General features: G+C 37.2%; 1 protein-coding gene across 1 annotated transcript in view; it reads right to left on the reverse strand.

Moving 5' to 3' along the window:
* LOC134551084 (mucin-5AC-like) overlaps positions 1 to 23,069 on the reverse strand; it is a 49,261-nt gene extending 26,192 nt beyond the window's left edge. Inside the window, exons 1-30 of the mRNA XM_063398207.1 lie at positions 22,982 to 23,069; positions 21,032 to 21,103; positions 20,062 to 20,121; positions 18,832 to 19,093; positions 17,730 to 17,844; positions 17,166 to 17,256; positions 16,678 to 16,790; positions 15,967 to 16,183; positions 15,495 to 15,620; positions 14,468 to 14,585; positions 13,552 to 13,690; positions 12,105 to 12,215; positions 11,654 to 11,723; positions 10,744 to 10,881; positions 10,498 to 10,662; positions 9,678 to 9,772; positions 8,575 to 8,701; positions 7,763 to 8,018; positions 7,093 to 7,142; positions 6,374 to 6,474; positions 6,087 to 6,238; positions 5,424 to 5,562; positions 5,214 to 5,327; positions 4,749 to 4,928; positions 4,020 to 4,259; positions 3,276 to 3,432; positions 2,531 to 2,659; positions 2,055 to 2,196; positions 814 to 857; positions 512 to 718 (exon numbers count right to left, since the gene is read on the reverse strand). Coding sequence (XP_063254277.1) covers positions 512 to 718; positions 814 to 857; positions 2,055 to 2,196; positions 2,531 to 2,659; positions 3,276 to 3,432; positions 4,020 to 4,259; positions 4,749 to 4,928; positions 5,214 to 5,327; positions 5,424 to 5,562; positions 6,087 to 6,238; positions 6,374 to 6,474; positions 7,093 to 7,142; positions 7,763 to 8,018; positions 8,575 to 8,701; positions 9,678 to 9,772; positions 10,498 to 10,662; positions 10,744 to 10,881; positions 11,654 to 11,723; positions 12,105 to 12,215; positions 13,552 to 13,690; positions 14,468 to 14,585; positions 15,495 to 15,620; positions 15,967 to 16,183; positions 16,678 to 16,790; positions 17,166 to 17,256; positions 17,730 to 17,844; positions 18,832 to 19,093; positions 20,062 to 20,121; positions 21,032 to 21,103; positions 22,982 to 23,054 — 4,003 coding nt within the window. The 5' untranslated portion in view covers positions 23,055 to 23,069. The remainder of the gene's footprint in view (positions 1 to 511; positions 719 to 813; positions 858 to 2,054; positions 2,197 to 2,530; positions 2,660 to 3,275; positions 3,433 to 4,019; positions 4,260 to 4,748; positions 4,929 to 5,213; positions 5,328 to 5,423; positions 5,563 to 6,086; positions 6,239 to 6,373; positions 6,475 to 7,092; positions 7,143 to 7,762; positions 8,019 to 8,574; positions 8,702 to 9,677; positions 9,773 to 10,497; positions 10,663 to 10,743; positions 10,882 to 11,653; positions 11,724 to 12,104; positions 12,216 to 13,551; positions 13,691 to 14,467; positions 14,586 to 15,494; positions 15,621 to 15,966; positions 16,184 to 16,677; positions 16,791 to 17,165; positions 17,257 to 17,729; positions 17,845 to 18,831; positions 19,094 to 20,061; positions 20,122 to 21,031; positions 21,104 to 22,981) is intronic.
* Positions 23,070 to 27,404: the final 4,335 nt, after the last annotated feature.

Raw genomic sequence — 27,404 nt, forward strand, 5'->3', positions numbered from 1 at the left:
TGGTTGTATCTTGCTTCACTATATACTAGTCTCTCTGGAATGTATTTAAATGAGTGGAAAGAGTAAGGTTTAGTGTATGCATTGAGATCCATAGCTACTTCTTTCTTCCAAATCATTTGACTCCTCACTGTTTTGTTTTTGCTCCTCCATTTCAAGCATCCGTACACTTTGTATTTTAGCTCTGATCTTAAGAAACCATTTAGTGGTCGGAGAGCTTTTGCAGATCAACTCTCATTATGAAATAAGCTGGCAAACAACTGCTGAATTCCAGCAATGCTGATATTTTCTGTAATTTCAAAACTTATATATTTTATATTGAATACTGATTTTGTAAAATAATTTATGCCTAGAGTAACTAGAGATTTCCAACCTGAAGAATGCGGTACAGGAATTCTAAAAACCAAAATTTCCTTATCTCAATGCCAATATCTGAGCAATCCACTTAGTACTGTAAAATATTTTTTTCTCACTAAACAAGAGAATACACTCTTACGAGCTACAAAGGGTGTACCTGTGGAAGTAGTGGTAGGTGGTGTAGAGCTGAAGTGAAATGTCGTTGCTGTTGTGGGTGATGTTGAGCTTGGGCATTCATAGATAGACCTTTCAAGTGTTCCATTGGGACCACAGGTTGCAACAATACACCATCCTGTGCCATCTGTAGTGTTGTAGACCACATCCTTGTAGTTGTATTTCTGCCCCTCATAAGTGCAGACACATTCTGTAGATTAAAAGAAGGATGTTATTCCTTGCTATCTGAAACAGAGAGTACCCTAAATGTGCCTTATTAATATAGAAACAACTTCATCAACTTACCATGTTCATCATATCTGCATTTTTTGCCATGAATTGTGCATTCGCTGAAAAAGGGAAAAAACGTTATGAATGTAGACATACTGGTTTGTGACATCATTTTTTTTGTTTTAATTTTGCTTCTATCAATCCTTTGTTGTTCATTGTGTGTGTAAATGTAAAATGACCCTATCTTCTCTGAGTTATAATGTAGGCTAGATATCTTCACAAGAAGGCAAGAAAGGTAGCTCTTCTTTGAGCCAGCATATAAAACATGCAGCATCCCTACCAGTGCTTTAGGAACAGGAAAAAAGATGTGAGGTGGATGATTTGAAATACTGTTATCTTCCCAATGGGTCTATTTAATTTTTGGAAGGGAAAAACACAGTAAATGTATCGTTTACATTTAAAAGGATATGTACAAAGGATCACTACCATGGACATTCAGATAGTATACGCAGTGAATTTCCATTAGGCTTCCAAAATATGTAAAAATAATTCTGGTTTTAAGGGCAATTTATCTGTTAAGAACTGAATCTTTTTTATTTATTTATTTGCAGACACTAAGGACATCTATACACTAGATAAACTGAAATTTAGATATGTATTTAATAGGTTAGGTTTAGTGCTGTTAATGGCGTAGATGATATAGGCAAAGGCATCTATGAAGTGCAAAATCTGCCAAGGAAGTTGGTGTAGCTCCAAGGGGCTTTGGCTTAAGATTTTTGCAATTCAGATTGCCCTGCTTACCATATTTAAGCATAGCTACTTTAAAGGTATCTTAACACAACTGCTTCACAATTGGTTTTTCTGACTCTTTGCTTAAGCCTTACAGAAGGCTTAGCAGCTCCTGTCACCAGGAATGTTGGAGAATATGTCCTGACTCTTACAACTATGCAAGTACCAGTACAATAACAGAAATAAGCAGAAAACAAGTTGGCTGCTAACTTCTAATGAATTTCACATGATGAGTTTAGGTATATCTTCTTAAAAATTCTCAGACTCTTCCCTAACTAAAATTATGTTAGCTTGTTTTCACTTCATTTAATAATTATGACAATAACTTAAAAGGACTTTAATAAATCACTTGATGATAAAATATTTCACTATGTTATCATTTAATTTCCTGGGAAGGGAAGAAAATTAGATGTTGCTCATCAGCCTCTGACTGGCCCAGTTGTGGTGGTAAATAACAAATGTAATATGTGATGAATTATGTTCCACAATTTTAAACTCTATTTTAAAAAATTTTTTTCTAGTCCTACCATGATTCACAATTCTGATTTGACGGCATCTCCATTCCTGGTTTGTAATTTTTTCTGTCTTCATAACAACCACAGTTAGAAACACAGGTCATGGTTTCCTCATCAAAATAGGGCTTATTCTTTGGACATTGTGGATAGCAGCCTGCAATGAAAAGAGAGTGAAGTTGACACTAGGCTTTTCATAAGTAATTATAAGTAACTCTACACTCATAGCTGCTTTTTCCAAAATGTCCACCCATTAAGTGGAATTTCAGACTCTCTTACTGCTATTCCTTTGATTGCACATTGTGCTTTGGAGTATTTTGTCCTCATCTTTACTCCAAACAAGTCCATAATCCATTAGGGAATACAATACTAATTAGAAAATCTGTTCTTACCATTTCTAGTGCAAACATGTCATACTGAATAATACAAATTTCGTTCACCATACTGCGTTTTAACCTTTCAAGTAGAATGAAATGCATTATCATGTTTACCTTCTAAACCCCTCATCTCATGAAGGCATTTTCCACTTGGATTGTTGCAGGTCTTCATACAAGGTGCTCCACATGGCTTGTAGTGCCACTCACATTCCCCTTGTGGATTATAGTAATCACAGAACAGAGCTAGAAGAAGAAATGTCAGAAAAATATCTTTGATATTTTAGCTCTATACTGTTTCAGTCTTTCTAGGTAAAAATCCAATGGGATCAGCATAATCACATCGGTGGTGAACAACATAGTGTCTTATTGTTAACACAGTACAATTGCTATATTTCTAAAACCTTTTAACACCAAGAAATTTATACATCATAGAACAGAGTTATACAGTAAACATGAAAAATCAGTCGACTGAAACACTGATCTTAGCTAACATGCACTAATGTTTATCTACATAGAGCCTGATGTAGACAGGTGGCACTGTTATAAAATATCATATTTCACCAGTAGTCTATCATGATTGTCTAATTAACTTGACACTAATCACACAGCTTGTAAAATTATTACCTCTGGTTTCATTTTACTAAGATAAATTTTCTTCTATTGATTTACCCAATTGCTTTGTTGGGGTTTTTTAGGTGTTTTTAGGGTTTTGTTTGTTTTTTAAGAATACAGCTGTGCCTCTTAGAAAGACAATTTTATCCTTCCTTTCTTGTTCTACTTTGTTTCCTTTTTTTCTCCTTCTGTTTTCTTTCCCTCTGAATCCCTTAAAAAAAAACCAAAACAGTGGGTTGCAACTCACGACAAATGGATGGGGTCCTCCATGATATGCAGATGTCCAGCTCATTACATGCTTGAGCATAGGCAGCTACTGCTGTGCAGAAACATTCACAGTCTCCTCCAGTGTCACAGGCACAAGCATCATCCACACATGCTTGGTAATATTCATTTGGTTCAACCTGATAGAGAAAACATTTACGTTTTCATGCCCTTGTCCTCTTTGCACTGTCCTAAAATAGCTGAATAATATATCTGAAACTCACAGCTCGGTGAGAAAGTTAAGAAAAAAGAAATCAAGAGAATGCTTAGAAAAAGGAAGAGGAAAATGTAGAATTTTCTCTTGAAAAAGCTATTGCTAGTAAGCTGCAGTATTATGAACTGTTTGATGCTGAAGACAGTTGCAAAATACTGGTAATTACTACAAACTAGCACAGAGTCATATATATCAGGTGGCTGATATTTATACTAGTAGCAAGTAATGCCATTAGAAAATAAACACATCTTGAGATTGATCTATTGTTGTTCCTTCTATGAAAAACAAACAAACAAACCAAAACAAACAATTTGTTTTGTGTTCATGCTCAATACAAAAGCAGAGAAAATGAAAGTGAAAATATTTCTATGCAGTCTCTCTATGCAAGAACTTGGTCTAACTTCACTTTGTCAAGCATGACAAAATGTATTTTAGAGTATTTGTTAATGTATTTCACATAAAAATGGACGTAATAATTTTGTCAAGAACTTAAGACTAAATTTTTTGTCATACCTGTGAGTGACACTTTGCAAACACTTCACTGGTAATGATGCTGCATTGCTTCTGTGCCCAGGCTTTCCTGTATGGGTTTGCAGTGCATGGATCCTGCGTACGATTGGCATTTGGGCAACTAGAAGACACTTTCCAGCTATTGGCAAACTCCAGCACGTTTCCTACCACAGACTGGCTGCGAGTGGTGAAGTCATTATTTCCATTGCCATCATAGTTTCCACAGAGTCCACAGACATGGCCCTGCAACAAAATGACAAGGATCAGTAAGGTACAATTTCTTAGTATCTGTGAGTAACAGACCTCAGGATGACTCTTACGTAGGCATCTAATTCAACATTATTCCTGCCTATTTAGTAACAGCACTGGACATTTTCATAAAACGCGTTTCATGAAGAGCTGGCTCTAAGTTGTTACAAAGGAGTAGACTGATGGATTTTGTTCTGGAGTAATGAGCTATTTAGTTTTAGCTGATCCTAAATGTCTCTTCAGTGAGGGTTTTTCTTGAAGAAGGCTACCGATAAAGTTTCTGGATAATGCATAGCACACAAAATCAACACAACAAGGATAATAATATGTGACTTCTGCTCTTTTGGTTACAGTCTTCTGGTTTCCACCTAAATTTCCACCTACAGCCTAAATTTCCATCCTCTTTCTTTGAGAAACACATGAATATGAACATATGAATGTTACAGAATTCATTTTATTCATGTTTTCACTTTTAAAGTATACCTGAAAGCTGGGACTAAGTTTGATGAATATACTGGTTTTCTTGTCCCACATGAGTATCAGACCAACAGTAGTATCAACCACCATGTAGATGCCCATGGAACGGATTTGGAATGGCATTTTTCCTCCAGGTGTCCTCTGGATCACATCAGAGTGTCCATCACTGAGTACCAGCTCATAGTTCTAAGACAGGAGGAAAAAAAAAGTTAGAGGCCAATTAAAAGAGTCACCTATTTTGTAGCTTTATATATTGACAGTAACTTCTTGAAATAATAATGTTATCATTGAAAGGATCCTATTCAACAAGCTCATGTTAAAAAACTTCTCAGTAGATTTCCCTCCTTTACTTTCTGGAGCAGAGAGCAAAAAAGTCTAGTGATATTTTCATTATCTTGGTGGCCACTTCTCCTATCAGTGTATCTGGGACAGCTTGTTCCATCCTTCTGACAACTTAAAGAAAATACTTACACCCAGGAAAACTTTAATAGACTTAGAGCAGGTAGTTCCTGTAGTGCCACATGGAATGTTCTCAGTGATGACTCTGAAGGTTCCCTGATTCATAGCTTGTTGGCCACAGTAGTTCTGAAACAGGAGAATTATATTCATTGTTAACCATGTTACATGTTCAAGACTCTAAGCAAATTACTTAGAGCAAAAATCTAGGCAGGACTCTGTTACCTGGACCAGAACATATTCACAGTCTCCTTCAAAATCAAAGCGTTTGCCATCAAAGGTGGTATAATGTCCATCTCCATAAACGGAACACGTTTCCAGGCAGGGTTCCTCAGAGCATTGCCATTTTCTGTTTCTACATGTGCTACACAGGACAAAAAACATTCCAAATATAAAAACTAGATAAACACCCAATATAAATATAGGTACATTTCTGTATTTTAAAATGTTTTAAGATTCTAATGAAAAAATAAGGTTTGCTTATTCTCAGAATAGGAGCATGGCTCAAGAACAAATGGAATTTATCCAAAGACTGTGTTACTTAATAATGTAATGAATCATCTGCATTAGAAAACACCAGTTCTTTCACATTTCCAGATCCTGTTTGATCTATTGAAATGGAAGGATTTCCTTAGAAGAAAAAAGGGGGTTTTTGACTTGAATGAATATGACATCAAAATCATGGTGTTTTTCTGACTACTTGCAATTTCTGGGCTGTGCCATTGATAAAAATAGACAGAGTTTGCCTTTTAGGTACTAAGTGATTGTTTTATACAGGATTCCTTCCTAGAAATCTTGATACTGCTAGATTGAAATGACATTATCTGCTTAGAGCCTAAACTGTTCTATTTTTTATTTCCAAAATATTATTTTTCAATATGCTCTTACCAGTTGTTACAGCCAACTCTAATTGATTCTCCTGGACTGTAGGAATTCCCATTGTGAATACATGGACAGTCTTCTGGAGCTATACAGCCACCTTTACCATCCAACACTTGATCATGAGGACACACGCAGCCAGAGACACAGTGGGTTTTGTACTGTAAGAACCGTAAAGAAAATGTGAAATGTGTCTAGAAACATTTCCCTGCGGGAAGAGTCCAGCTGTAGCTGGTAATTGTAAAAGAGACCTTGATTAATATGCTTTCAACTAGGTATAAAGAGTCTGTACTTACACATTCCATATCTAGAGTCTGACAACTCTTCTGGCAACCTGCTCCTACCACATTTGCAGTGACATTGCCACAGTCAACATAAACCATGGGAGGCACACAGACTGAAAGAGAGAAAAGCCACGAGAAACGTGAGAACAACCATGCATTTGTACCTTTGTGTTCCTAAGAAAAACATGGAAATATTCCTTTGTGAATTATGTGTACCTTAATGTGATGCGTGTAGCAAGAAAGAGAAACCAAATATTGTTTTGATCTGATATTCACCTGGGTTTTGTGATTCTGCTTGGACTACTCAATGAAATTAATTTTTAGTTAGCTTCATGGAACATTTCCTTTCAGAAAAACAGAACAAAACAGGATAACCAATATCCTAGTTTACTTGTTTGGGGTTTTTTTTGTTTGTTGCTTTGGAGTTTTTTGCTTTTACATTTTAATTAAAATGTGAACAGTTTTCCCCTTTGAGTGAGGTGACCAAGTATCCTTTTACCCCAGGTAACCCAAGGGATTCTAACTTGGGTTCTAGGGTTTCAGTCACCTGAAAGGTAAGACAATATTTCTCTATACTTTGACAATGTCCTCTATGCTACACAAGTTCTCAATTCATTTTCTTGATTGATTTCAGACTTGTATGATTTGCATCATTATGACAAGAGAAGAAGGAAATGAAAAGAGTGAAGATGGAAAGGGTGAATTAAAGACAATCTTAAGTGATGTGTTACCTGGTTCAGGCTTCTCTCCAATGCAGCTCAGCTTTCCATAGGTGCAAGTGCTATAAAAAAAAAAAAGGGAATGGATATTTTTTAACTTTTTAAGTTTCAGCCGATTTCCCAATGAACTTGAAATAATGAAAAATTACTGTGTGATGAAACAAAATGCGTCCTTTGTCACATAATTTGCACATTTCAAAAATATTAGTATTCTATATTAGAGTAGAAAAAAATACAAGTAGATTCTATGTAAATAAATGTTTGCTCTGTCTATATGCCTGGTTTAAATCTGTCCTTCAGAATAGTTCAGATTCCCATCATAATGGGAATAATCTGTAAGGGGGTTATCAGTCATCTTTCACCGTGGAACAAGCCTTTTACAGTTGTGGATAAGAAAAGTATGTGTGGAGGCAAGGGAGGAAGAGAGGCAGAGAGAAAGGGACTGGGTGGGAATTTGAGTGTTAGCCAAGGCTGACCCACCACAGTTGTTCATGTACAATCTTCCACATGTGGGTAGCCCTAAGAATTTTTTAAGAAGCTGTGATTTTTTTTCATTGAAAATTTCAATGAATTTTTTTTGAAAAGGTATAGAAATTAATTTGATTTGATTTCATAACATTTATATGGTTTCATGATTGCCTATAATTTTTTTTTTTTTTTTTTTTTTTTACAAATCTCTTACCAGACAACACCGTTGTCATGAACAACTTCTCCAGAAGACAGGGGCATTCCTTTGTAGTAACAAGGACAGCTAGAAGCAGGCACACATTTGCCACTGTCGTCCATGTAGGTTCCATTTACGCAGGTGCAGCCATCGACTGGGACAAACTTAATGTTGCATGTGACATCAGGCTCGCTCAGAGAGCGGCAGGTGGGTTGACAGGAATCCACATTGTAGGTGTACTTCAGGGACTTCGGACACAAGGTGGTGTATTTTGCTTGAGAGTAAGAAGGTGAGTTACATTTGTTGTTCATTCCAGAATCAACATAGGTATGAAGTATTTGAGATGAAGTATATATGATAAACGTGGCATTGTATGTACACACGCTTCACTGATATCCCCACTAGCGTAATTTTTTGTAGTACTAGAGCAAAATGTTCCCTTATAAGTATGTCAAATGTTTTGCCCAAGTTAAAAAAAAAACCCCACAGTTCAATTATATGAAGACAGTGTTTCTTCCTGAATGATATTTTTATACTTTTTGTCAAAGTAAATTGAGAAACACCCTACTTATTTTATTCCTATTGCAAGGGTATTGCTCTTCAGGTTTTTTCTTATGGTTCTGAGCAAGTAATCTAATAAAGCCTCTTTTTAATATTTCTCCCTGTTTGCTGTTTGTCTTTTATGGCCTTCCTTTCCTCCTCAGCTTCTTGAAAGTCAGTGCTGTACTTAAACCCCAGTTTAACACAATTTACTGTGGAATCCCTGAGAGTTGCTGTGTGGGGCCTTCTGAGTGATCACTTTCAAAAGGCAAAGTGATGTTAAAACTTACTGCAGGCTTTGCTCCGCCATCCAGTGAGAAGAACTCCTTTAGCAGCACAGGCTCTGACGTAGCTGGAAAGGGCAGCACACATGCAGTCCTCACTCTTCTCACAGTTACACGTGTCAAACATACAGATCTAGGAACAGAGGATATGTGATCATCAGAATGTCATGTCAAAGCCATGGCAGTCTGCAGTTTTCTAAGAGTGTTATGTTCATTAGAGGCTAAAGTGAGTGTAATCCACATATATAAGGAAATATATGCCTGATTTTCATTAAGCTCTCTCAAAAGAGATTATTTGTGTGAAAAAAAAGAGTAATTAGAGGTCCACTATTTAGAATTATTTTTTCTTTTTTTTTTTATTTTTTCATGTGTTGGCAGTTTTCCAACTACTTCAAATTTGTTGCCACTGTGCCATATATATTTAGAATAAATGGAGATATTTGATTCCACCCAGCTTTTGGAGCTTATGCTTAAGAGCTTGGGCTGTCTGCAGCAGAGGAACAAATAATCAAGAAGTTATTTGATGTGTTTCTATACTGGGCAGAGACAATACAATATTTTTAATTCCAGTTTATTGAACATAATCTTAGAAATTTCCAATAACAGGAAGGTTTTCTAAGGTACCAGGGACTCTATTACAGGATTTAATCACCTTGAATCCCTGCAACATTTTCATTCACATCTTGCCCAATTCTCATTGCTGCTTTTTATGTACATTTCTTGCCTTGCATATATGCAAAAGCCTTCAAGAGCAGTTCAGAGGAATTAAAGTGCCAGTTAACATTCTGGCTAAAGCTTTCATTGTATCTCTCAGAAGGGACAATTTTTATCTTTTGACAGCTAATCCCAAATCCTAACTTAGTCTTTAAGTTCGCACCTAAAAATAAGTGTAGGAGGAATACACCTGTAAGTTTATCCTCCAGGAAATGGAAAAAAAGATAGTTCTTTACAAGCCAAGGGGTCATTCTTATCTACACAATATGAAATTTGCTCATTTGTGGGGCTATCATGAATGCATCTCCTCACAACTGGCAAGTTATTCTCTCAGGTGTTACTATCAGAAATCTGAGTCTTTTCCTCCTATATTGGATGGAGTTAGAGCCAAATACCTTCTGGTAAACTTCTGGATTCACTGTTGAGTGACATTTAGCAAAAGGTCCCGTGGTATCAGAGAGCAGTCCACACCAGTGCTGAGCATACTGGTCTGTGAATTGAAAACATGGTAAGGATTACTATGGCACTTCATTTGCAAAACTCTTGTCTTAGTGTAACTAGACCTCCTCCAGAGAAATTGCAGAAGCTTAACAATATAATTAAGCTCTGCATTTGCTGAGGCGCACAGTCTTTCACTTCCTCTAGGCAGGAATATGAACTTATCATAAACTGAATGTTCTCTAATTGATGATAATTGACATGGAATAAACTAAAGATACTCCTAGCGGAATTTTAAAAAGCAAGGTTCACAATGTAAATAAAAACTATGCTAGTTCATCTCAGAAAACAGAACAGTAGCTTGTGAATACTCAAGAATTATGTATTTTGTTGGCTAAAATGGAGCTTGAATGCTTTCAATCTCTGAACTGTAAGTCTGGTTCTTAGTTTAACAGTGGAAGTGCCATAACCTTCAGAGGGGCTAGGCACAGCTTTTCTTCCTATGTGACAATCAGTCCTTTCCAGGACTGATCCCTAGTAGGCTGTCAGGTTCCAGTTTTCCTTAAGTTTACTTGCTGTCTTGATCCAAAGGAAAATATCTGAAGATCCAAAGTATTTTGCTAGTTATTATTTATTAACTGAAGACTTCTAGTATCAAATGAGGAAAACTGTGTGCCTGTGCAAACAGTTCTGCTAATTTGGCTAAATGCTTGGTGGTTGATCAGCTTATTCCTTCTTTGCATCTTCAAGGAGAATAGAATATGTTGCTGAGCTTACCATTTTGTATGCTGACAGTACAGGGGTCCTCAAAGGTGTTTTTGGCATCAGGACAATCAGCCCGAGTTTTCCAAGTATTGCCAAAGGCAGCTGAAGTGCCCTCTATCACACCACTGGTGGTTTTGAAATCATCTGTCTGTACATCATTGAAGTTTCCACAGAGACCTGGAAGGAAGCAGATGGTCTGTGCAAGTCTCCTACAGGATGACAGGTGCTGCTGAAGGCAGTTAGGACAAGGTCACTCACCACAGGTCTGCCCTTTATGTGACGGGTCTAGGTCTATAAAAACTTGCATTGAAGGCACAAGTTGAACCTGCAGCTGAAGGCCAAAAGTTGTTTGCAGTATTATGAAGAAAGATGAAGGCCTGAAGATGGTGACGTTTGCTAGGGGTACAAGAACAAAATCGTTACCGTTTCATTCAAGATCAGCATTTGAATTCATTGTTCATTATAGGAACAATATAGTAGAGGAATTCTACAGCTGTGTGTGATATGATCCTAATTTCTAAAGAACTGGCAGGAAAATGATCCTTACAGGATTTCAAATCCAGCATCAAAACAGTCTAACCTAAACACTTAAGCAACAAACATATACAAAACCTCCACTTTCTGTCAGGTGTTTTGAAATGAGGGAAGAATACACACTTCTGTTGTTATTGAAAAGGTTGCCTTTGTTTGATGAAAATGTTATAGCACTATGTAATTGAAGACTCCAGCCTGGACCTATCCTGTCCTTTATGGTTTGCTTTGTGTTCAGGTGCAGTAGTGTTTGAGAAGAACTGGCATGTGAGAAACTTCAGTGATGAATGAGTTTTGAAAGTAAGGATGAGGGGAACACAGGGAACAAGATGACTTGAGAAATTGGAGTCCAGTTGCATGTCAGAATTTCTTTCCTCTCTTATGACAATGTTTGGATCTGAAAGTGTGCAATAACACTACTTGCTTGAACTAATTAGATATTGCTAAATTTAAACCATGATTTTGCTAAAGTTTAGTGTTGAGTAGGCAAATCCTATGACAAAAATGGGTGACAGTGCTCTATGGCAGTGCTCTGGGTTTGCTGCGGTCTAACTAGAGGTAGAATTTGGCTTTAGTTTAACACATGTAATAGCATTTTAAAGTAAAAATGAGAAAGAAGCTTTTCAAAGGAACTTACCTGCTGAGAACGGTAACTGTGTGTAGATCATATTCACAAATACACTCCCGGAAGGCTGGATCACGATGTTCTGTCCACAAGAAAAGACAGTTTTATCAAGCAGATAGGTTATATACTTTCCAAATGTTTCCTATGCAATACTATTCAAGATAAAAGGAAAAAAATGGAAGGAGACTATGATGATGTTCTGATTCCTGTATTATTTCTTTAATCTTTATTACTGCGTTCCACTGTCTAAGAAAGCAAAAACCAGAAGTTATCTAAGTAACAGAAAGCTACTAAGATATTCTCTTCTAATATGCTCACTTTATTCTTAATTTTTCTTTTAATAATGTTCAAATGAGATTTTAAAAAAAAGGCAGTCCAAATTTCTCATCTGTGTCATTTGCCTGGTCCGCTAATCTTAGAGAACTTCCCTGCAGAATGCCACGTGTGTGCATTTGCTGCTCACCGTTTGTCCTCCGTTTAGGCTGATGGCTACACCCTTGAGGCACGTCTCAGTGTCAGTCAGGCCACACTTGTGGATATCCCCCAGCACTGTGAATTCATTGCTGTCACAGAGCTTCAAGAAGAAAACAAGAGATATTATTAGAAGGATTTGCTATATTGAAATATTGTTATCTCAAAAAGGTTGACACCACATGGAATTCTCGGTAAGGTGAATCTTTTAATATATTGTTTATTTCATTTCCTCTTGCTCATATGGTCTAACATATATGTCTAGAGTCACTATATAAGTTGGCATTCATGCAATCTGCACGGTGGAAGCTACACATTGCTTCTGGCATTCAGGGGTGAGTTAGACATATTAATCTGAACATTAAAACTTCCTCATGCATTAGTAAGACTATTTCCTAATGTGTAGGTAATAACTCTTTCTGCTAATGCAGAAGGAGGTGTGCCTTTCTTGCCCACTGGTTATGAGGTTTACCAGCGAGAGGAAAGATTGTTACCAATGTCTTTTACACTGAATAGATTATTCAAGACCCTGATGACCTGGACATTCTTTTAACAGGTAGGAAATATGGATTTAAATATCCTCTTATAGGAGAAAATGAAACTAAAATTATTATTCAGGAAGTTACTGCATAAAGGTTCAGATTTTGACTCCATTCTGATTTTCATAGGACTGTATTCTGTGAGTCATCTTCAAAGTGTGCCTAATGGCCAAAACAACTGAGGGAGAGACTCAGAGAAGGCTGTAATTCTGAATGTCTCTTACCACTTTTTGGCATATTGAAGACTAAATTGAGGACAGCTGAGATGCAGAATTATCACAATCTAAAAATTCAGTAATAAATTCTGGGGCTTTTTCAACTTTTGGGTACAAGTTTAGGGGTTTTCCTCTGCCTCCAGAAACCTTGAGAATCTAATTTTACATGTTGGTTCCAAAAAGAGGAGTTTAATTTATAAGTCTGACCTACGCAGCCATTGTGCATCAAGACCGTGCTTGCGAATCTTATCCAAAATCTATTTCTAAATCATCTCATTCTAGCACATTTCTAAGATTTTATGATTCTTTTTCTTGGTAACATTCAGATTGGTCATGTAAAGAACAGATTTTATATAATATGAAGTCCTTATAAAATAGTTTACCTTAGTCATCCAGTAAAAATAAACAAAGAATACCCCTAGGGTTATGAAATCCAACATAAAAACTCAGTGCAAATACTAAACAATGATCAAAGAACACAAAAATACTACAATATTGTTCAGTATAACCCAAACAGAAAAGCCCCTGAAATCCATTTAAGGATGTGATCCCTCTAACCACTAACCCTCAATCCATGTTAACCCTCAGATTCAGAAAGCAGATGTGATTGCCAGTAGTTTTCATCAAACAACATTATATATAATAAAAACATTTTTCTTTAGCAAGGATTGTGACTCATTTTTACCTTGGTTAGGACATAACTACAGTCTCCAAAGAAGGAATAGTATTTCTCATCAAATGTTGAAATGTGGGAACCTCCTTCAATACTGCAAGTCCCAGGGCATGACTGAGTGACACAAGACCATTCACCTCCAACACAGGTACTGAAATGAAGGAGGCATTCAGTAACATTGGATAATGCAAGTGTAAATGAAATAAAGAGACAATAAGGGCAGATGATGCCTTAATTTTCCTCTTGAAACACCTATCACACTGCCAAAGAAACCAGTATTGCTTTGAAATCTCAGACAAATATGAGGCAGGTACATTTTTATTAAGATGATCATTTTCTATATATACTGTTGTTCATTTCCAGTCTTTGGACAGAACTCAGTCCTGGCAAACTTGTGATCTGTGTCAAATATGTTAAGTATTTCTTGGAAAATAAATAAAGAGATAAGTACAGTTGCATACACTTACGCAGTAATACTTCAGTAATCATAGGGATATTAAAAAATATATTCTATATTTGTCAAACACGCCTTAAGTGTGATCTCCCACTCTAAATTCAACATGCCCACAAATGTCATGTCCTCCACAGTATTTATATGAGCATCTTAGCATTACACTGTAGTGCTGCAAAGGTGTAACACTAATTCAAATTTCTAAACACCTCTGGTATTTGACTCTGATTATCTTCCTTCATTATTATTTCTTGAAATTGAAGCACCTGTTCAAAATCTCAAATTTTTGTTCCAGGTGTGAAGGGAAAACAGACATGAAAGTAGCCTCTAAAGCAGTGTAATTATGGAACTTCAATTGGTAAGTGGTTGCTTGTTTGTTTTTTAAGGGGGAATCAGTAATTATTCAGCTAATGCACAAAAAAAAAAAAAAACAAACCAACCCAAAACCTAAAAAACCAAAAATTGAGAAAATGTTACCATGATCTGCATTTAGATGAGAAGGAGGCACCAGGAGCATAAGTTTCACCTTCATAGGTGCAGTGGCATTCTCTGCGGGGAATGCAGCCAGCACCATTAACGTCATCAAATACCATTCCTAGGAAAAGAAAGGGTCCATTACTTACTCTGTGCACTGCACAACCTGCCTTTGAACACATATCTAGCAGATGTCTGAGACTATATCCCATTTCTTCTGTACTTTAAAATAATAGGATGCAAGCTATGTAGAGATCGAAGGGCTATATTCCACTGAAGTCTATCTAAAAATTGTAGCATGATCAAAAGGGAGCTCTAGGAAAATACATTTCTGTTATGGACTTCATTAGAACAGAATTAAGACTAAAACTATTAGGTAATGAACTGGAATAGATGAACCATTTGTAAGACTATCCTGGGACAAATCTGTACAGTAAATATTTCTATGGCCAGAGACAGAGCTCTTAGAGAAATCAATGCTACTACACAGACAAGTGATGGTGAATTCTGTGAGACACCATGGGGATGCTTAGAACAGCTACAAGGGGTGAAGCTCCTGTGATACACAGTCACAACAGCAACAAAAATTTAGGCCCAGAAGTATGCACAAGGAGAACACATCTTGTACTTATATACAATTCTTGTGTGTAATTCTCTGAAGCACCAGATCTCACACACTGCCTAGTGCTCTGTCAGCTCTTTGTTGTTTAGACACACAACACCTAACAAGAAGGATTTGGTTATTTGTGGAACAAGATGCAGATTTGCTAACAACAGGAGTTATGATTGCATGCAAAAACTGCTTAAACATATATATAGTAGATATACATAAAGTACATCTGTTGTTTAAAAGGGCATATTTAGAAATTTGAATAGAAATAGCACATCCAGGGGAGAAATGTAGCTATTACTATAATAACACTGATTCTGTGATGGGAATGATCCAGAATATGAAAGTTGTTAAATGTGTACAGGTGAGTATTCTATGGCTACAGTTTGGCTATGAGAAAAAGGCAGAGAATGAGCTTGCCTGGAGGACAGACACAGCCGTCTGTGCAGTGATCTTCACAAAGTGCAGATCGTTCCGGGTTGCTGCACGTGTCAGAGCAGGGAGAGCCACACTCATGGTATTGCATGTTGAACGGACACGATTTGGCTAAAAGTAGAAAGAGTATTATAAAGCTGACTTTTCATTTAAAAGTTTGAGAAAACAGGATTTGCAATTTAAGGTGTTTTCTGCCAAGGTATGACAGGGTATCCTGATCCAAGCAGATGCTGAAACACTTTGGATTTTCTGATTTATATTGAAAATCACCTAGGCAAAATCACCATAGCTTCCACATTCCCAAAGTCTTGCGTATGATCAGGTTAAAACTGATTTCACGATACTGCATGCACTTTTAAATGACTGTCTTCTTCATGAAAAACCTCACATATTTGAAGTTTGCTAGATGTGTGTAGTAAGCACACACTTAAGGGAGGTCCCTTCCCGAGATACTCACGGCACAGGTCTGGGGTTCTCCAGTTCAGGGGCTGTCCACCTGCATGAGCACACTGCCGGGAATACTCAGCAAAGGTGTTGCACATGCAGAAGTCAGCCATAGAGCTGTCACAGTGGCACAGGTCTTGTATGCAAGTTTCAATGTAGTCCTGGACATTCACAAGCATGTTACAACTCGTAAATGCTTTGCTGGTTAGGACTGTCTCACAGATAGAAGCCTAGGAAGGAAAAGAGAGAAGATAAAGTGTTAAGAAAATATGAAACTAATTATTTAAGGTGTGGAGCAGAACAAATCAAAGTTTGATCTGGTCCAGAAACCCATCCAACAGAAGCCATAAGCTGATATTTAAAGAAAAATATAATAATACGGCAAAACCACATGGAACTCGTTTGAATAACTCTAGTAGCTTCTGTATCCTTAGTTACCATCACTTCAGGTCACTTCCCATGCATTATACAATTTCTTTTTGTTAAGACATTCTCAGTAATTTTCTTTTTCAGGAAAATATGCAGTCTTCTTGTAGAAGGGAAATGCAAATTTTTTGGCATTCAGTTTAGCAAAGAATACAACATGAAATTTAGAATATTTTTTCTTTTGAGACCTACAATTGAGTCATATTCATGCTCTATTTGTTCCCCTTCTAAAAATTTTCTTCAAAGACAGGGAATGTATTCACACAGAGAAAACAAATTGTGAGAGAAAGGTTCTTACAAATTCTCTTGAGCAGTTCATCAGAGAAGTAGGAGGAATAGGATCATCACACTGCTCTGTGGGTCCATCCATCTTCTGCCTATTACCAAACTGTATGGGAGTCAGTCTTGTCTCTGTAAAAAACAGTTCAAATATTAGAATAATGCTTACAGAATTTTGCATGGAGTTTCCTCCTTTTGTGACACTACGTCCTGCAACGTGAACAGTGATTACCAAATAACATGAAAGCGAAAAGATGAGCAGGATATAATAAAGAACTGGATCCTAACTATTGAAAATTAATAGAAATTTTTATGTGGCAAGTCTTAAAATATCTAACAGTGATGCAAGCAGTCTAATACATCTCAATGGCCTGACTTTGCACAACATCACAGAAATATATGAAGTATCCCCAGTTTTCCAGTTAATACAACCCACAACCTATATTAAAGTATATTGTAAGAAAAAAAAAAAAGCACCAGTACTTAATAATGCTTTTTATTACTTACTCCCTGAAATAAATTCATTGCTGACTGGAATTCCATTGAAATCCCCACAAAGACCACAAGTTTGATTGGCATATTTCTTATCTAGTTCCACCTAAAAATAAAAAAAGAAGGAGGTTTATAGAAATGGCAGTCTCGATGGTTAGGAGCACAGCCTATACTAGCATTGCTCATGTACTCAGAATCTGAGATATGTTTGTTTTGGAGACTGTGCTGTGTGATGACAAGGTAGAAGGCACCATTGGAATGGTCAGTGATGACCAAGAAAAGCTTGCTCTTATCCTAGCTCTGGGTTGTGAGCATCAATACTTTGCGAGGTCTGGAATCTGAGGAGTACTTCACAGTGAGGTAGGAACATTATAATTCAGCATCTATTAATTCTGAGCTGACCTTGGTGGGGGGGAAAAAAAAAGGGAAATTGAGAGAAGATTGGAAGACAGAAGAATACACTAAAAATGGACACAAATCAAAAAATAACTAATGCCTGCATGGCTGTAATACTGCAAAGGTATAAACAGACTATTTTCAAAATACAGATTTTCTGCTGTGTTTTGGATGTTTTCTTACCAGGAGGGCATCGTGTCCATTCCAAAGGAAGGTCAGTCCCAACTTGGCAGAAACTTTCAAGTAGTTGTTACTCCTCTCTATCAAGACTCCCATATGGCTGTAGGGCATCTGGACCCTGGGGAAAGATCATCATAAGTCAGCAGGGGTAGGGACAGAATATCTGTTGAATGTCCACAATTATATCCTTTCTCATTCTCTTTGAGAATTTTCAACATGCATCTGTGAGGAAATTAGAGCAATAACTACTACAGACAAGACAGGTTTGTAATATTTTGTCCATTTCCTATGCAATTGCCTCTCATTGTGCAAATGATCAGCCTTGCTTTTCCTGTGGTTCCTTTTGACTTCCTCTGTTAAAGATGTTTTGCTGGGTAAAATGTTAACAAATCTGTGATTGTATTGTTCAAAAAAGTGTTGGGAGGCTCTGTTTTGCAGCCAGTGTGCTTCAGGATATTGCTATTTACTCCTTGAAGCATTTGATAATAAAGGGATAGACGCCAGGCTTTCTGTGACATGAGTGCCATTCAAGAGTCTGTACCTGAGATAACCTTTAAACTAATTCACTGTACACAGCTGCCATAATAGACAGCTCACTGTGGGATAGCTGGCCAAATATTTACCTGGCCTTTTGGGTCATTTTCACACCCTATGCCAAAGTCAGTGCTACAATTGCTACATAGATAGCAAGCTTCCAGAACAGATAATTTTAAATTCTTTCAGGTACAAGCCAAAGAGCAGTCACTGCTTTACTGCACACTCTTCAGTGCAAGGACAAAAGCTGTCAAAAACTCCTCTCAGGGAGTCTGCTGTTGTAAAATTAATGGGAAGTACTAACTTCAAAGGCATAAAGAATGTAGCTTATAAACTTGATTGCATACATGTACTATTGTAGCAGTGGGACAGCATATTGGATATAGCTCATCTGAACAAAACAGCCACAGGGATAATCTGCAGAAATGACACTTAGCTTGCTGTCAAGCCCTCCTTGTTTTTGTTATTACTTCAGGAAGGACCTGAGCCTTCCCACTGCTTGGGAGCAATGCGAGCTGAGGGGAAGGGATACTTGCTTAAAGAGCCCACTGGGAACAAGGTAGGAACATACAATTTGTCGTCAAGCAGGACAGAGCTGGGGGTCAGTTCGATCACTACTCCTTCCAGCTTCATGATGACGTGCGTGATCACAGTAGCATTTTCCACCATCGCACGCCTAATCTGGATGTTGAAGTCCTCGTAGGGGGACTTGCAGTTGGATGCAAAGATGTAATTGCAGACCCCAGGGAAGTAAAAGATGTCCCCATCAAAGGTCTTGAAGTGGAAGTTACCCCATGTGCTGCACACACGGCCATTGTGAGAGGGGTTGCCAGCTGTGGATTCAAAATAAGCAGTAAGAATCTTCTGTAGTTTTTTGTAATGCCCTCCCTGTAGATGCTTTATCCCTCTTGCTTCTTTCACCAGCCTCTGTCCAAAAAGCTCTTTTCTTTTTGCCAAGCTATTTCTTTGCCATACATTATTTATTTTCTTCAGTTGCTTTTTGTGCTTGATCAGTTTTGCATAGGGATATAGGGCCTATGATCAAAAGAGACCTCCTGGGTCACTAGATCCAGTGCTCTAGTTCTGATGACTTGCCTGTACTATAAATCCTTTCCTAAATGTATGGAGGCCTCAAGTGCTACCATAAAACCATTTCAGAGCTAGTTTAAAAATAGCTGATACTTCTGCTTGGGAAGGCCACTCATACCCACAACCTCTGAATGGCTGGAAGACTTTTGTCAACATCTTCTAAACCATATTCCCATCCCACGTGTGCCTGGTTGTTCTTGTGCCAAAATTACGCTTCACCTTGAAGGAGTTCTACCTTCATGCTTCTCTCCCTACCCATTACAGAAATCTCTTCCTTCTTTTCAGTCTTCCTTTCCTTGCAAGCATACTCTCCAATATCCCTGATTATCTTCCCAGTCCCTTTCCACATTTACACTCAGCCTGCTTGAATTGTACCCTATTCTGTAGATAGGCATCTTTTCAGCACAGTAGTATTTTCCTCTTTTTACTGGAAATATATATAATACTAGTAATATATATATAATATATATATAACATGTAATATGTACAATATGTATGCATGTATATTTATATTATTGCTGCATCATAAAACAACGAGGCATAGCACTGAATTCACAGTTAGGTTATCCACATGACCTGATGAATTAATTTTCTGCTAACTTTTTATGATGCTAAAGGACCTTACACAATTTATTGATTTTTTCAGTCACTCCATGCTCCTTGTCATTAACAAGAGCACAGATATCTGAGCCATGACATTTGCTTAACTTACCCTTTACTTTCAGTGAGTTTTGAAAAGGTGGAATGATTGTCACTCCTTGGGATTTCAAAGCTGGTAGGAAATAGAACGGAGAAAAAATGACTTTTAATCTTTTTTGAAATCCTAAAAAATGGGTAGAGATCACCTCGTCTTTTTAGTGATGAATATTTCCTACAACTATTTCCACTCTAGGGGAAAGTTTCCACAAGTTTTTATTGGTGGTTTTTACACAATGTTTTGTGTTCTGTCTTTCTGTAAATTCCACTGACAGCTAAATTGCACAGACTGTAGTACTTTCTTCCATCATTTGTTCAAGACTCCCATCTCATGCTGGCCCTGATACTCTGAACTCAAAACCAGCAATATGATTCTCAGAGCACTGTACTGTAACAGTGATTATAACAGCTATTTTTAAATAATCTGTGGCTAACATTTTGCAGGGCAGACTTAATGATCAATTATTTCAGCCAGTCATCACTAATACACCAATCAGCTTTGGATCCTTCCACACGTACTTTGCTCTGTTTAGTTATGTGTCATGCATGATCTTGAAGTACTTAATTATTCTAATGTTTAAAGTAGTTACAGTTTTCTTATTCTTGTGTGAGTGATGCAGTCATCTTGACAGTGTAAAAAAATGTGCCTTTTATTTCCTGCTATCAAGTGCCTTGGTGATATGTATGTAAACACACACCTCTTCTGAAAATACACTTTTGGATATAAGTTATGTACCTTTCATGAAGTTAAAGATTAGATAACTGTATCATATCAGTAGAGCAGATCCACTGGGCCAGATCTGAGAGGAAGTTCTCAAGCTTAGAGCAGTCAGAGAAGGACTGAAAACTGGATATGTTGTAAGAGGACTTCTTTTTTAATGTGTGGGGTATATTTTAGCTAGGAATCAAGATATTCTAGTAATCTTACTATTTATCATCTTTATTTGCAACATATCTTAGAAAGAGATCAGCATAAAAATACCTACATTTTTGTCGCTGCAGGAGAGATGGAGAAATATACTCTGACTTAGTTGGTTGTTCACCACCCTGGGCTTGAACTGCATCAAGAAGAGAAATAAAGGAAATGTGAATGTCTAATTTTCTTGAGTTCCCTTATAATGTCTCAATTATATCTGTTTAAACATGCAACACTCAATATATCAAAAATCATCAAAGATATGTTTGTGCACAGGAGGTCAGAGACGCATCAGGACCCATGCTACATGCAACCATGATGACCAACACCACTCCTTCAGCCTTTTCCTTTTTTGTTTTTTAATTTTTTGGGTAATAAATTACTGTAGGGAAGCCATCAAAAACATGCCTGTGGTGATTTGAGCAAGTCCTTATTCTGTCACATTATACCCCTGGATTCCCTTGTAAGCTTTTCAGATAAAGAACCTAAATTTCTTAGATTTTATTATCACTGTGTCCTTTAAGCATCAGTAAAACCTTTTTTTCTAGCTAGATGGCTTTAAAATAAGTCCCTTTCGTGCAGGAAGAATTCACTTTAGGGTTAGAGTATCGATCTTTGTCAAAGCTAAATTTACTCTGTATTTACAGTTTGAACACTCTCTATAATAGGCTACAGAAGGAAAATAAATGCAAAAGCCACACCACACAGAAGGAAATAGGGCTTTCCAATAGATACGTTTGTGCCTGTTGATTTTGCCCCAAAACAAAGAAACCATTTTTCATTCCACTTCACTGCAGCATCAGAAAAGGAATGCATACATTATCTGCAGGGGCCAGAGGGCTTTCAATGCACGGCTTAGTGAGAGTTCATCAGAGGGCAGGTTGAGGTGAAGACTATTCTGGCCAGAGAAAACTGCAAGGGCAGGTTCACCCCCTGCTGCACCTCACAAGGGCAGTCTGTGGATAGGGCCACTAGAGGGGCATAGGCTGAAAGCAGAGCTGTAGGGAGCCTGGAAGCCCCCTGGGAAAGAGCTGGGGTTAGAGGACGTGGGGCCAGCATTCTCTGCTTCTGGGCTCCTTCAGTGCCTAGCCTCAGAGAGCTTTTTGCTTCTCTCTCCACGCACTGTGTGGCCCTGCTGTGTCTCATGCCACATGCAGTGCAGATCCCTGCTGCCATTGCATGTTGTGCTAATGCTACAGCTGGTCCTGCCAGCCAGAATGGGCTATTCTTTGACACTACTTCTTACCATAAGGTACTATGGAACTACCTAGTAGTAGGAAAAATATGAAATCACACAATAGGGTCTGCACTTGAGATCAAAATGCATTTAAAACTAACACTGTTACTTTAAATTTCAAGGGAAATTATCAGGTGAAAAAAAGAAAAATGAAAAAAAAAATTTCCATCCATCTGTGACTATTAAGTGCCCTCAGAATATTTATAGCAGCCCCATTTGTTTTCAGCCCATTACAAACCAACCCCGCTTGCTAAGATTTTATGCAACCCCATAAGCAAAAGTAAATGAATTTTTAAAATCTATTGCCTGATGATTTTCAAGCAAAATCCTCCTTTTTTCAATGCTCCATCATCAGTAGATAAACACAGTCTTTAATAATTCATGCAGACATATTCCTCAACTGATTTGTTCCTTTCTAGAGGTACCTTTGCACTTTTGGTTTGTACATTTAGAAATGCTATACCACTTAGAAGTGGATATTAAAAGCTAAATGCAAAAATCTGGAGACATTTTTGTAGAAATGTAAGTTTTGAGAGAGTTCCACTCAATGCAGTGGACCTGCTCCAGATTTCAACTGGAGAATAAAAGGACAACAGTTTCAAAAGAGTGAATTTTCTCCTCATAGGAAGGAAAGTATTCTAAGCAGAAAATAAAATCTTCTGTGAAGGTAGCAGGTTCATTATCTTCACAAAGCCAAGGAAAAAAAAAAAAAAGCTTCAAACTCCAAAGCAAGTAATAAATTCTTTAAAACAGTAAAAATTCCAAGCAAATGAATCTTCCTACCTTTCATCTGTATGAAGACCAGGGCCAGTATTGATATCCATAGTGGTATTCGTGTCCCACCACCTTTACCCATCTTCTGGAAGTCCGGTAGGAACCACCGAACTACCTGCCTCTGAGGAAATACCTGTCTGTTCCCAAGTCTTATATAGTGAGAGAGCAGAATTTGGCTCAGTTCCCAGACTGTTTCACAAGGCTCTTAAAAGGTGGGGCTTCAGACATTTTCGTTTTCCTTTGCAGGTGCAGAGGTAAATAGAGGATGCTCTGACTTTCCCTCACCTATTTACACTCTAGGAGGAGTCTTCTTTCCACAGGTCTTTTTGATGAAATGTCAAGGAGTGAGCAAGAAGAATTTTTGCTTAGGCTTAGTCTTCCCAAATTTTTGTTACTGTGGGATAAACACAATTTAAGAGAGTTCTGGGTGACTTTTGAGCACAAAGTTTGGGTGAATTACTTCACTTTTAAAAAAATTTTCTCCTTAGGGCAAGTGATGATAATAAGCTTCTCAAAAAAAAAAAAAAACCAAAAACAAAACCCCAAAGAAGTTCCACCTGATACAAATTTTTTTAAATGAGTTTGCACCTGCCTGTGTAGCTACTTTGCTTGTGAAAAAGAAGAAATCAAATGCCATTTAAAGCCAGCCTTTATCCCACTGGCCAGGCACAGCACAGGTGTATACTATGAGACTCCTTCTGTGTTGGCAAGTCAGTAATATGGCCCTTTCCTTAAGCGACTCTTCTCACACGGGCAATTTTAGGGTTATTTCAGCTGTTTCCCTTCTGAGTAAACATGATTTCATCATTAAAAATTAGTTGGATTCTACCTATGATTAAAAAAAAAATCCATGTGATTTCTAACCCTAGAGACATTAAAGGACATATATGCAAGAATATTTTTTTGAATATTCCTTATTTTAGGAGCAATGAGAGAGTGAAGACTGCTTTCCAAGGATGTTAAAATAGTTATTTACAGGTATATTACTTTGGGAAATTAACCTTTTGTAGTGTTTTACCTGGGGTGTAGAGAAACACAGTCCTTCACTAAGAGGGCAGATCTCATAATCCCACATGGGTTCAAATGTTCCTGCCAGGAAGAATTGTCTGGGATTGTCTCCATAATCTTTGGAGTCATCACTATGTTTAAAAAGGAATGAAGTTTAGCCATTAGGGAGGGACGTTTAAAGGAGCATTGAAAAGGTAGTGAAATACTCATTTAAGTTGCCTGGGAATACTGTCCAATTTCTATCACTAGTTTAGTAAAACAGCTACATGAGAGTGGTCTAAGTGCTGTTGGTATTGCTCTGGGGCAAGGGAATAAACTAAATGTCCATTTGAAATTGTCTCAAATATGATTTTCCATCATGTTTTATGAAAAATTATCATGGAACCATAGGATCCTAGAACGGTCTGTGTTGGAAGGCACCTTAAAGATCATCCAGTTCCAACCCCCTGCCATGGACAGGGACACTTTCCACTAGACCAGGTTGCTCAGAGCCCCATCCTGGTCTTGGACACTTCCAGGGAATGGAGCATCCACAGTTTCTGTGGGCATCCTGTTCCAGTGTTTCACTCACCTCACAGAAAGGAATTTCTTCCTAATATGTAATAAAAATCTACTCTCTGTTAGATTTGAGGAAGTAAGTTCAACACTAAGAGGGAAATAAAAGGCACAATTTTTACCTGAGCAGCAAACAAAAGCAAAAAAATATGCTGGTTGTCCTGAACATTTGAAGAGTACAGCTATTTAAAGGTGACATAACAAAATTGAATTGGAAGTTTTGAGGAAAAGAACTGTTCCGTTTCAGTCATGAGTTATACCTTTGGCAACTTCATTGAAGTGTAAGTCTGTAGAATTTACCTTAGCAATATTTAACAAGGAAAAGAAGATGTCTACAAGATATTTGTATATACAGAAATACGTGCGGTGACAATTTAAGGAAGTATCATTGTCTCTAATGGTTATTATCAAAGTTCCAGGATGAAGAGCTAGAAAAAATAAAAAATTTTAATGGATTAAAATGATACGTAATTAAAGTAATGATAAAATGGTATGGTAAACTCAGGTGGGTAATACACATAAGCTTATTAAGCGATTATGTTGGTGAGAAGAAAAATATGCTTTATGAATCATTGTATTACTTACCACTAACAATCAATTCATATCAACAGTTGCTATGCTGTGGTTTCATATACATTTCCTGCATGTTCAGGGAAGCACTGTGATCTCTGAGACATCCCAGTCTGGTCATCACAAATTAGGCTGAAACTGGTTTACAGTTCAGTTTAACCCCTTTAACTGAGCTTTAAGGCACCATCAGAAGTCATTCCCTATATGTGTATTTTTGACTGAAATTTTCAAATCTCATCTATGTCATGAATCAACTGTCCTGACACCACTCAGTGGTTAATTCATTGACTATGACATATGACTCTTGCCATATTAAATTTCTTATCTTGTGCTATTTCTTCTCAGAAATTATTATAAAATGTGTTAAAATGTACAAGACTTACAAAAATCATCTCAAATATTTATGATAAATTGATTTAGTAACATTATTAATTATTCAAAGAAATAATTCCTCCTCAAATTGTGTTTTGCCTCCATTCATTCAATAGACATACACAGGTGACATGGGAGAGTATATTTTAAAAATTAGTTTGGGGTAACATGTGTGATTTTTGTACCTTCTTATGATCAAATCCATACAATTGACTGCATAAATGGAAATATTCATATGTTAGAAGAGTTTACTGATGTATCTCTTTTCAGGTTTTTTTAACAGAAAAGACAGAAGATTTTGCCATTGCATTTGATCTGAAAACCCTGACATTTCTTTCTGTAGTTTCTCTTCTTTTTCATGGGATCATATTCCTACTCTCTGCATCTGCAATATTAAATTACATGAAATATTTCAATGAAAGAGTTATTAGCATTTTCAGATCCATTCTTTTTAAGCCTACATGATCAAATACTACATGGTGGTGATGTTATTTACACATCTTATTCATGATTTCTGAATCTTCATAAAATAAAATGAGACCATTGTATCTTATCTTCAAGATACCTACTGTAGAATGCAAATAGAATATGATAGCAAACTTGGTTAACTTTTGGGTGCAATAATGACTGAAATCCGTATCTCCATTTGTAGTTAAAGAAGAAAGAATGATGAACTCATAGAGACATGCAAGAGATTGTCTAGTCCACCTGGTGCCGTACTGGAGTAGGGAGTATTCATTTCAAGGGAAGGAGGAAACAAGTGTAATTGGTAGGAATTACAGCACTTCCTTTGTGTGAGTGCTAAAATGCAAATTAACAAGGAGCTGCCTGCTGGACTTTTCTCTGGCTGGTCATTTGGCCACTTCTGAAGCCATGATTAAGCTCCAGAGTGATGCTGGGACACTTGGCATTGAATTCAGCTGAAGTATCATTCTGATTGTCCCTGAATTTTTGACCTGTGCAAATTCAAATGCATGATTTTTATCCGAAAGCTTCTATGGAAAAGTGAGGTAACTGATCAATCTCAGCTTCAAAGCTGTTCGTTAACATTATAGGTGTTCTCTTACTTACATGAAGATCAACCACATTTCAAACAGCTGCAATAAGTATTTCATAGTATGATACAATATAGTCTATCTAAAGTAAAGCTACAGTTAAAAACAAGAATAGGGATACAACTCCTTTTGTGTTCTTTACTAGATCTTAGTCAAACACAGAGCCATTGATCTATTCCTTTACTTCCAAATGCATAGATAAAACTCATTAATTGAAAATCAAATCACATTTAAAATGAGATTTTAAGCTATTTCATTAACACGAGTAGTTCTCCTTCTGTCTTTCAGTGTTGCATTGTAGAGGAGTGATACATAATGCTTTAACCTCTATTGCAATCTCTATGTTTTACTGCAAAACAAGTAATATTTAACTTGATTAGGATCTGTTTCTGGTCTGTTCATTTCAGAGTTTGAAGTGTCATTTAGAAGAACCCAAGCAAAGCATAACATTTTCAGTCAGGAACTGGAGACTGACTAGCTGCAACATAAGAGGCTGTTAAACACCAATATGACTAGGAAGTAAAAGATACTGAGTATAATGTCTCTCATTTAACAGTTATCCTCTGGGAAGCAAATCCATCAGAGAACAACTAGGAGTACTGTATTAAGACATTCCCCCTGTGGAAAGTTAACAAAGATCCTGTGCAGAGTTAGTAAAGGAAAAGCAACGTGCACCCTGTACCATGAGAAGTACGAACATGGGGGCCAGAGAAGGGTTTCCATGTTGTCTGAACACGTCCAGGATATCTCTGTGTATAAAGGGGATAAACACTTAAGCCTCTTTACAGTTTGTAAACACAGACACCACAACCGTGCATGCCAATATTTGCAATTGGTGTTATAGACTAAAAAATTGATGTACACACACATAC

The sequence above is a fragment of the Prinia subflava genome, chromosome 5, assembly GCF_021018805.1.
Source record: "Prinia subflava isolate CZ2003 ecotype Zambia chromosome 5, Cam_Psub_1.2, whole genome shotgun sequence".
In the NCBI taxonomy this organism is placed as follows: domain Eukaryota; kingdom Metazoa; phylum Chordata; class Aves; order Passeriformes; family Cisticolidae; genus Prinia; species Prinia subflava.